Consider the following 11839-nt stretch of genomic DNA (forward strand, 5'->3'; position numbering starts at 1 on the left):
TAATCACTTGCCCATTGAAGAACATCTGAGTTTTTTTCCCATTTCCTGACTATTACTGATAGAGATGCTGTGGACATTTGTGTACCTTTTTTTGTGCGAACATGCGTTCTCTGGGATAAATGCCGTAGGGTATGTGTTGCTTTTTTTGTTTTTTTTCCGGCTACGCTGTGCCACATGTGGGATCTTGGTTCCCCAATCAGGGATCGAGCCCGTGCCCCCTGCATTGGGAGCTTGGAGTCTTAACCACTGGACTGCCAGGGAAATTCCTGTATTGCTCCCCCCGCCCCACTTGATTGATTGATTGGTTGATTGGCTGTATTGGGTCTTAGTTGCGGCACGCGGGACCTTCGTTAAGGCATGTGGGATCTTTATTGTCGTTGCGGCGCACGGGCTCTTCGTTGCAGCATGAGAGCTTCTCTCTAGTTGTGGCGTGCGGGTTTTCTCTCTCTAGTTGTGGCACGTGGGCTCTGTAGTTGTGGCGTGCAGGCTCCAGAGCGCGTGGGCTCTGTAGTTTGCTGCACGTGGGCTACCTCATTGAGGTGTGCGAGCTCAGTAGTTTGGTGCGAGGGCTTAGTTGCCCCGCGGCATGTGGGATCTTAGTTCCCCGACCGGGAATCGAACCCGCGTCCCCTGCATTGCAGGACGGATTCTTTACCACTGAACCACCAGGGAAGTCCCTGTATTGCTTTTTTAAATTAAAAAAAAAAAAAAAGGAAAAGCAATTAGAGGTGAAACAACTAATTATATGATGGCCTTTCAAAGTACATATTCAAACCCTACATTCTTGGTGTACATAAGTTATTTATGTTGATTTGTGGTGTTTAGCTCTAGCAACAAGGCAATAATAATAACGCTGTAGTTTTCCTTGTTTCTTTCAACTGATGATCTGTGTATTTATTACAAATATTAATTAACACTCACAAGCTACCAGGAGGCAAGTAATGGTTAGCGCTGGTGTGGTTAACTCCTTTATAGATAGGGAGGTTGAGGCATGGGTATTGTGGAATTTGCCATGTTGAGGCATGGGTATTGTGGAATTTGCCTAAGGTTATATAGCACTGTGTTCTGACTCAGATTCATTCAGATTTATTCCTTCCCTTTCTGTCTCCTGAATTAACGCTTTGTAATTTTGACCTAGGTGTGAGGACACGAAAAGGGTTTTTTTCTGTATCTGAGGTTTAGTGCTTGTTTTATAGAAGCAATATAGTATAGTGGTTAGAGTAGGCACTTTAGCATCTGATTTTTGTTTTTTTCTTAAGTCTTTAATGAATTTGTTACAATATTGCTTCTGTTTTATGTTTTGCACATGCCGGAAAGGTAATAGGCCTTGGCCCCTGGGCCTGGGCTTCGTCTCTTGTGCTGTCTCCTGTCCCTGTTGCCCCCGCGCGCTGGCCCGTCCGCGCTGTGCCAGGGGGTATTGGTCGTCTCGCGGCTCAGTTCACAGTAGCTGAAAGGGACAGTGTGTGATGTTCTCATTTCTGCCCATCGTTTTCAAAGGGAGGCTCTGGCCATTGCTCCTCGGGTAAAATGCAGAGGGAGTGCTTTTTAAGATGGGACTGTCAGTGTTGGGGACACTCCTTAATTACCAAAACGGAATCCCCTTCAGTTCCTCCAGCTGTGTTGTTTTGGCACAGAAGATGTGAGTAATAGGAACTGGAGCTAAGTTGGAGTGAAAAAACGCACCGGTCCCGCCGAATTTTCCATCGAAACAGTTGATTTGTGTTGTCTGTAGGAATTCTAAAGGGCGTACCGTTGCTTCCTAACCGGAGTCATTTGAGAGATCTACCTCTGTACGTTCAAATGATTAATTTTGAGACTTTGCTCATGTGTGCAGTAAACCCTTTAATTCCCTAAGACCTTCCTTTCCTCCATCTCCTACCCCATTAAGCCCGCTTCAGTTCATCTCCTGAATTTCTTTGGAATCTGTCAGCTCTCCCTCAACACCCTAATACTGAACTTGCCTGTGTGTTGCGATTAGGTCCTAACTAGTGTCCATATATCTTGTTTCCTTCCAATCCATTCTTCACACAAAAAACCTTCAAGGCAAGTTGGAACATTGCTCATAAACATCGCTCACAAACATTGTTTTGAGAATAGAAAACACAGTGTTTGTTGGCCTTTAAGACTCTGCGTGGTCTAGAATCCTCTCTGCTTCTCTAGCCCCATCTTGTGCCACTTGTGCCCTCACTTTCTATGCTTCAGATACACTGAATTAACCTTAGTTCTCACTCATCTGACAGAAGTCAGTTCAGATATTATTTTTCACTGTGATCCCTAGCATTAAGCAAGTTGATTATCACGTTTTGTATGAGGACTAAAACTAAACTGGGAAGTGGAAGAATTGAGTTTAAACTGTTTCAGTCAACACGCATGTATTAATGATACCTACATATTGAACACCGGGCTAGGTTTCATGAGGGATACAGAAGTTCTGGCCATCTCTGGTTTTGGATATCCCTTATTTGTTGAGACCTTTGCGTTGTTTGGTTGCCTTTTGTCTGTTTTCAAGATGGGAAAACAGGAACGAGGGAAGTATAGGTTATTACTAGGTGGGGTTGAACAAGTGGAGCAGCAAACTGCAAGGCAGAAAGAAGAGGGACGTACTATAGAGGGATATGATTTCCATTCTCAAGGCGCCTGCATCCTGTGCAGGGAGACAGCCTAACATAAAATGTGCCTAACAAAAAATATATTGACTTCTTACTAAAAATCTGCAGTTCATATAACCAAGGGGTTTATAACTTCTCCTTTAAAAGTGATATTCCTGGGACTTCCCTGGTGGTCCAGTGGTGAAGACTCTGCGCTTCCAATGCAGCAGGCGTGGGTTCAATTCCTGGTTGGGGAGCTAAGATCCCACATGCTGCGCAGCCAAAGAAATTTTTTTCAAAAGTTATACTCCTGTATTATTGAATTTAGTGGTTTAGATTTTGTTTTAATGTTAAGAAGATTTCAGTTTATTTACCAGGAACAAACAAAACATAATGTAAAAATAGTTTCCCAGAAACGATTTCCATCATTCTCTTCTTCCCTTTCTCCCGCAGACTGGTGTTTCATCTTTACAAGCTCTCTGTCTTTCCATAGGAAAGCTGTCTGGCTTGGAGGTTGCAATCCCAGGGAATTTTTCATCAGCGGGGAAGTCTCCATCACTACAGAGGGATCAAGGGAGAAGTCAGTCCCTGGTAAGTGAGATGCTCCCCCTAAACACCAACACAGCAGTCGTGTACCTTTTAAGGGGTTCAAGGGCAAGATGGGCTAGGCATTTCTACTAACTCTTCTTAAGGACCATGGACAGTGCCGTAAGCTACGAGGTAAGCGGTGACTGTTGTAATTCTTACTGGTGATCATTTCCTGTCACTGATTCTCGGCTTTCTTTGTATTTCATAGGACTGTTGTCAGTCCAATAGAAAATGAGTCTTATTTTTAAAAAACTGAAATGTTTTACAAAGCCTAGCATTCTCATATAGAGTCCTTTCCATTCTCCCCACTTTCCCAAGAGGCTATGAACGCTTCACACCATGAACTAGGAGAGGGGGTAGAGCCCTTTCTGATGAAATACATCAACAAAGACAGAGTCTTAGCCTGCTTGCTCTCTGGACAGGATCTCGGACTACAAGGTCTTCAATCCTGGTATAAATGAAGGAAGTGAGGACAGTTCAACTGGCACTCTCATAACAAGAGTTGTGAAACACCTTCCAAAGAGACTATAGCAGTAGATGAGGGAAGGGAGTGCTACAGTGTGGTAGTACAGGGGGAATGATCGGCTACAGCAGTGAAAAATGTGGTACCTATTGGTGTGCTCTCGGGGTTCTTGTACATGTAGCATAGATGACCTTTACAGTGGCCCTCTCACCTTCCCACCTGCATTAGGTGTTCTTTTTTTTTTAAATTTATGTTTATTTATTTATTTATTGTTTGAACTTATTTATTCTATGTGTTTATTTTTTTGGCTGCACTGGGTCTTCATTGCTGTGCACGGGCTTTCTCTAGTTGGCGGCTAGCGGGGGCTACTCTTGGTTGCGGTGTGCGGGCGTCTCATCGCGGTGGCGTCTATTGTTGCGGAGCATGCGCTCTAGGCGCGTGGGCTTCGGTAGTTGCGGCTCACGGGCTCTAGAATGCAGGCTCAGTAGTTGTGGCACATGGGCTTAGTTGCTCCACGGCATGTGGGATCTTCGCAGACCAGGGCTCGAACCCGTGTCCCCCGCATTGCATTGGCAGGTGGATTCTTAACCACTGCGCCACCAGGGAAGCCCTATTCTGTATACTTTTAAAATATTTTTTAAAATTTTACTTCTGAATCCACAGAGTTAAAAATCTTTTATTATTAAACCAAATAATATTTCTCTTTTAAAGGAGTCCTTTCTACCAAGTACCTGTATGTAAAGGTAAGACCGTGAACTGTGGGCTCTATGTAGACCGATCCATTTGATGTCAGAAGAGGTATAAAATACACTTTCACAGTTGGATTTCCTCTCCTGTGCTCTGCCACCAACATGAAAACAGCATACCCAGAGTAGCCTGGGTTTCAGTACAAGGCATGTGGAACAGACCCAAACCGTTTTTGCATCCTGATGCCAAACTCCAACTGACTCATAAGCCCATGAGTGAGGAAAGCAAATGTCTGTTGTTACGAAGCACTGAGATTTTCGAGGTTCTTATACAGTATCACGGTGGCAATAGGTAACTGACACATTAAAGGTGTTCTGTGTGATATTGATTAGACTATACATTTGGGGGGCATAATTTTATATCACAATAAAAATGTATAAGATATATAACCATCTCGGGTTTCCCTGATAGCGCAGTGGTTAAGAATCCGCCTGCCAATGCAGGGGACACGGGTGCCAGCCCTGGTCCGGGAAGATCCCCCATGCCGCGGAGCAACTAAGCCCATGTGCCACAACTACTGAGCCTGCGCTCTAGAGCCCGCGAGCCACAACTACTGAGCCCATGCACCGAAGCCCACGCGCCTAGAGCCCGTGCTCCACCACAAGAGAAGCCACCGCAATGAGAAGCCCGTGCACCGCAACGAAGAGTAGCCCCCGCTCGCCGCAACTAGAGAAAGGCTGCACGCAGCGATGAAGACCCAACACAGCCAAAAATAAAATAAATAAAAGTAAAAAAAAAAAAAAGAAAAGAAATATAACCATTTCAACATATAAATGTATTTATTCAAATTAAATTCAGTGCAATTTACATGTGGAACTAAGCAATTTTCTTTATACATTTAGGCATATTCCATTTATACCTACAGACAGGTAAACTTTTTGCACAAGTAGGAAAACTTAAAATATATTTTGAATAGATTTGTACAAACTGTTGAATACTTTAAAATTAGTAATTGAAAGTTCCCACCCTCATTTGGAGGTAGAATGGGAACTTAACTTTCCAGTTACTGGTCTGAAAAAGAAAATAACTTGCTATAATTTTGAATGTTATATAGTATAAGCACTATAAAAATATCACTGTCATGATAGCATAGGAACACTCTAAATGTAGACCTTATGGTAGAAATTGCTAGCTGTTCACCAAAACTCATTTCTTCTTCATCCTGGAAAGCACAGCTAAACTATTCCTAGTCAGTGGAAAGTGATGTGGGCCACACCTAGGCCTAGCCCATAAAAGCCTCCCAACATGTGCTCCTCCATGCTTTTCGTCCCTTCCAGTTGACTATGATGATGAATCCAAGGTTCCATGTTTTAAAGAAAGCAGAGTCACAGTCAACCTGGGTCCCTGCTCAACGTTTCTTGAGCAAGAAATAGACTGGTATTGTGTTTGCTATCTGTTCACTGTATCATGCAAAACAATAGTAAAAGAAACAATGCCAAATAGTTATCTACCTCCCTAAAATTGAACCTCTATAGTTTTTATGTTTTCATGAACTACTTGCATTCTTATGACAAGTATTATGAGTTGAAAATACGTCAGCCACAAGTAGCATGAGTTTCACATAGGTTGTTAACTTCACTAGAAATTGAAGTAAAAACATAATAAATTATATTCTCTTCATAGCTATGTAAATAAAAGATGTTTTAATCATGTACAACCTAATGCTTAAAATTAAAATTAGGTTTTCTAACTAGAAAGACCCAATCAAGAAATTTCTTAGTTAATGACACACAAAAGTTGGTAATGTGACCTAAAATTCTCTTACCATCTGTGCCATGAAGAACAGTAATCTGTTGGACTGAAGATGATGAAGCAAACTTGACAGGAACTTTGCCCAACTTCTGTGTACTGAGGTCTGGAATATCATGTCCACGATCTTCAGCATTAACAAAAATCTCAGATGAAAACATGGTTTTTCCTGGACTCTCTGTTGTTATCTGAGTGACTGCATCAGATGATAATTTTCCAGAGAAGGGAGAAAACGGGGTCTTAATCTCCTTTGGTGATCTGAACAAAAAAGAGAAAGCACACAGCAGGTCATATCCTTGGCTTATCAAATACTGTAATTTCTTTCCAAATGTGGCTTCAATATTTTTTGGAGACACATCCAACTCAAATGGTTAAGTTATTTCTGCAGTACCCTGTGCTTTTTTACATACTTATTACAGGGTGATCATGCATGAGTTTACTTTTACTTATTTTAAAATCTACTTTTATTTTGGATTTAGAATGCTATTATATAAGGAAAGGGTACTTTTCAGTTGAAGTGGAAAGATATCCATTAAAAAATAATTACTGGAAGTCCACTATAAATTAGGGGACTATGCTAAACGCATAGAGTGTACAAAAATAAAAAAGAAACAGAGCCTTTCCTCAAAAAGTTTATATGTCAGTGGGGGAACCAGAGGTTTTTAAGGTTGTAATTATGTATATAGATTATAAAGAATCCATATTAAAACATAATGGAGTAAATAAATGAGTGTATAAATAAATAAATAATAGGAGGGAGGGAGAAGACAAATCTTGCCAACAGAAGAATTCCATATGTAGGTAACCTCCCCCCCGCCCCCCCCCGGCATCCATCTCCTCCCCAAGGAGGTGGAGGTGAAGCTTAATCTTCCCCTTAAGTCCAGTCCTGGGCTGGCCTTAATGATTGAATTCCAGAGACAGTATAAAATGGGAGAAAAAGTAACTTTACAGTGGAGAAACCAAGCAAACACCATGTTATGCAAGTGATGATGTTTCACATCACCAGTGATGTCACGGAGACACTACATACTCTCTGTTATGATGTGATGAGACGGTTACTTCGCTTCTGCGGTATTCTTTGTCAAAACCTATAACTCCAGTCGAATCATGAGAAAAACATCAGCCAAACCCAGACTGAGAACAATTCTACAAAATATCAGACAAATATTCCTCAAGACTGTCAAAATCATGAAAAACAAGGAAGGAATGAGGAACTGTCATAGACCAGAGAAGACTAAGGAGACATGACAACTAACTAAGTGGAATGTGATATACTGGATTGGGTCCTAGAACAGAAAAAGGTCATTAACAGGAAAACTGGTGAAATCCAAAAAAAGTCTTAAGTTTAGTTAATAGTAATGTATAAATGTTGGCTTTTTAATTTTGAAAAATATACTATGGTAGTATAAGATGTTAGCAATAGGAAAAACTGGGAGAGAGGTAAAGGGAACTCTGTTTGTATCTTTTCTGCAGATTTGAAATTATTTGAAAATGAAAAAGGTCATTTTTAAAAAATGGAGTAATACTGTATTGTATTATATCACAGAAGAAGAAGACCTTTTAAAAGGTCTTTTAAATCTCTACCCTCTATATACTATTCACTAATTAAAAGGACAATTATGAGAAAAGAAAATAGGCCCATCTCCCTTATGTATACAGAAGCAAAAATCATACACAAAATGTTAGACAATCAAATGTAGAGTGTGTGAGTGAGTGAATGTGTGTGTGTGTGTGTGTGTGTGTGTGTGTGTGTGTGTGTGAATTCCTACCAAGTTGTTTTACTCCAGAAATGCAAGGTGAGTTAACATTCAAATATCAATAAATGTCATGCACCACATCCATAAAATAAAGGAGAAAATGTATATGATCATATCAGTATAGTCAGATAAAGCATTTGATAAAATTCAATAATTATGTATGATTAAAAACTCATAGCAAAGGGAAACTACAAAAAACTTTAGAGCCACCATCCTATTTATAGTGAAATGTGGAGAACGTCCACTGTAAGATTAGGAACAAAATAAGAATGCCAACTCTTACCTTTTCTATTCAACCTATTAGTAAAAGTATTAAATGGCATTAGCAGTAAGGCAGGAAAAAGAAATCAGAAATATAAGGCTAAGAAAGGAAGAAATCATACTGTCACTTTCCATAGTTGATATAATTAAGGATACAGAAAATCCAAAACCATCTACAGATAACTTATTAGAATATCAGTTAGTTTTTAGAAGAGTTGCCAGATAAGAGACCAAACATTAAAAAATTCCACTAACATTTTTCTGTGTCTGAAAAGTTATAAAATTAAAAACTAAAAAATATGCCATCTACATTATCATCAAAACATCATATACCTAATAATAAGTGTAATAAAAAATGTAAGAACCCTATTAGAATAGAAAACTATTGATATATCATAGAGAGAAATTAAAGGTGATCTAAATAGGATTTCTGCTTTGAGGCAGGATGTATAGGCATACCTCACTTTATTGCACTTCACTTTATTGTACCTTGCAGATAATGCTTTTTTTTTTTTTTTTACAAATTGAAGGTTTGTGGCAACCCTGTGTCAAGCAGCTCTACTGGTGGTGCCATTTTTCCAACAGCATTTGCTCACTTCGTGTCTCTATGTCATGTTTTGGTAAGTCTCACAATATTTCAAACTTTTTCACTATTATACTTGTTACATGATCTGTGATCAGTGATCTTTGATGTTACTATTGCAAAAAGATTACAGCTTGCTGAAGGCTCAGATGATGGGTAGCATTCTTAAAGTCTACTTTCAAATTAAGATATGTACTTTTTTTAGACATAATGCTATTGCACACTTAATAGACTACAGTATAGCATAAACATAACTTTTACATGCACTGGGAAACCAAACAACTCGTGTGACTTGCTTTCTTATGATATTCTCCTTATTGTGGTGTCTGGGACCAAAGCCATATCTCCATAATAATATGCCTGCACTAGGTAGGCACAGGCCATCACTCCTGCTGCAACGAGCAAACAAACTTGAATAAAAGATCATCGAGCTAAGGAAGCAATCAAGAAACAATATCAACTAATATGCTAGAGAGGGACATTTAGAGATTTGGAGCAGGGGTTTGGTGTAGGGAGACATACTCCACTGGAAAAGAGAAATCACCATATCTTTTGATGAACTCATTTGCTGGCATGATGGAGTGAAATCTAGCAGAATGTCAAGCCGATTTCCCCCACAGGACATTTCCTTAGTGTCAGGGTGGTATAGGATGATGGGGGACTGAGCCAAGAAAGCAGAGTGAAATTTCCTGCACAGTCATGGCACTAACAAACCAAATCCCGCTAGATAAAGGGGCCTGTGACAATCATTAGGTCTCCTCTTCAAGACATTTGCCAGTTTTTGAACCTATATAAAGCAGGAAGCTAAATACCTAATGCCTGAGGGAGAGAACTTTCCAAAGTGAGGAATTAGAGACCTACCAGACTCACAGTAAAAACCCAGAAGTGCCATCCCCAAGAAGGGGGCTGAGTCAGAAAAAGTGAAGTCATCTGCAATGTTTCAGTGTTTATGAGACAAATTTTCACTGAGAAAGTGTAACGGCAACAAATACATAGCTGGTCTCTCCTTACATTTGCCATACTCTGAAGCTGTGAGAACTGAGAGCCTAAAGAGCTGAATTCAAACATCTGAAAGACTGAAGTCAATAACTGACTGTATTTATTGAAGAATCAAAGACCTGTCAGGCTCACAGCAAAAATCCAGGGAGGCCACAAATTAGGAAAAATCATAGGTAGGATGAGACAACTAAAGCTCCAACCCAGTTCTGACCTAGTAAAATTCCTGAAATGACTGAAATGATCAGCCACTCTGATTAACAGAGAAAAGGGTAAATCTTCTCTGGTGCAAAGTAATAGCATCTTCAGTCTCTATGAATTTTTTATTCACCACGTCCAGCACACAATCAAAAATTATGAAATTCCTGAAGCAGGAAAAAGTGACTAAAACTTAAGACAAAAAAAAAAAAAAAAAAAAAAAACCAAGAAAAATTGATTTAGAGGGAATTCAGATTCTGGAGTTAGCACAGAACTTTAAAATGACTATATTGAGAGTAAAAGATGGGGATTAATAGATTAAAATATGGAGAATCTCAACAGAAAATTGGAATCAATTTTAAAAAATCAAATACAGATAAATGAAAAATAAGAAAACTGATCCCCAGCAGACCTTAGGGAATACTAGAAGAAATTTTTTTGGGCTGAAGTAAAATGGCCCAACATAGAACAGAGCTGGGCTCTCGGTCCCATATTGAACTCGAGTTGGAAGAGGCGAGTCCGGTCTCAAAACGGAGGTAAAACCGCCGCCCGGTCGCCCCCAGCCCGACTCCGGCCGCCGCCGCCGCCGGGGGGAGGAGGGCCATGATCCAAAGGAACCAGAACAGTTGAGAAAACTGTTTATTGGTGGTCTGAGCTTTGAAACTACAGACGATAGCTTAAGAGAACATTTTGAGAAATGGGGCACACTTACAGATTGTGTGGTGATGAGAGACCCCCAGACAAACCGTTCCAGGGGCTTTGGTTTTGTGACTTACTCTTGGGTTGAAGAGGTGGATGCAGCAATGTGTGCTCGACCACACAAGGTTGATGGGCGTGTAGTGGAACCAAAGAGAGCTGTTTCTAGAGAGGATTCTGTAAAGCCTGGTGCCCGTCTAACAGTGAAGAAAATTTTTGTTGGTGGTATTAAAGAAGATACAGAAGAATGTAATTCGAGAGACTACTTTGAAAAGTATGGCAAGATTGAAACCATAGGAGTTATGGAAGACAGGCAGAGTGGAAAAAAGAGAGGATTTGCTTTTGTAACTTTTGATGATCATGATACAGTTGATAAAATTGTTGTTCAGAAATACCACACTATTAATGGGCATAATTGTAAGTGAAAAAGGCCCTTTCTAAACAAGAAATGCAATCTGCTGGATCACAGAGAGGTCGTGGAGGTGGATCTGGCAACTTTATGGGTCGTGGAGGAAACTTTGGAGGTGGTGGAGGTAACTTTGGCCGTGGTGGAAACTTTGGTGGAAGAGGAGGCTATGGTGGTGGAGGTGGTGGCAGCAGAGGTAGTTATGGAGGAGGTGATGGTGGATAAAACGGATTTGGAGGCGACGGTGGTAACGATGGTGGTGGTCCTGGTTACAGTAGTAGAGGAGGCTATGGTGGTGGTGGACCAGGATATGGAAACCAAGATGGTGGATATGGTGGCGGTGGTGGAGGATATGATGCTTACAATGAAGGAGGAAATTTTGGAGGTAACTATGGTGGTGGTGGTGGGAGCTATAATGATTTTGGAAATTATAGTGGACAACAGCAATCAAATTATGGACCCATGAAGGGGGGCAGTTTTGGTGGAAGAAGCTCGGGAAGTCCCTATGGTGGTGGTTATGGATCTGGTGGTGGAAGTGGTGGATATGGTAGCAGAAGGTTCTCAAAACTCAGAAGAAAAGGGCTACAGTTCTTAGCAGGAGAGAGAGCGAGGAGTTGTCAGGAAAGCTGCAGGTTACTTTGAGACAGTCGTCCCAAATGCATTAGAGGAACTGTAAAAACCTGCCGCAGAAGGAACGATGATCCATAGTCAGAAAAGTTACTGCAGCTTAAACAGGAAACCCTTCTTGTTCAGGACTGTCCTAGCCACAGTTTGCAAAAAGTGCAGCTATTGATTCATGCAACGGAG

At 40.7% G+C, this 11839-nt stretch overlaps 1 protein-coding gene across 1 annotated transcript in view; it reads left to right on the top strand.

The window, feature by feature from the left end:
* The window catches only part of LOC309622284 (uncharacterized protein), a gene marked incomplete at both ends in the record, with an annotated part of 37023 nt that extends 25434 nt beyond the window's left edge, over positions 1-11589 (top strand). Inside the window, 3 exon segments of the mRNA XM_082409406.1 lie at positions 10442-11042; positions 11048-11254; positions 11258-11589. Coding sequence (XP_082265532.1) covers positions 10442-11042; positions 11048-11254; positions 11258-11589 — 1140 coding nt within the window.
* Between the last annotated feature and the right edge of the window lie 250 nt (positions 11590-11839).

Source organism: Balaenoptera borealis (assembly GCF_965194805.1).
Source record: "Balaenoptera borealis genome assembly, contig: HAP1_SCAFFOLD_1992, whole genome shotgun sequence".
Taxonomy (NCBI): Eukaryota; Metazoa; Chordata; class Mammalia; order Artiodactyla; family Balaenopteridae; genus Balaenoptera; species Balaenoptera borealis.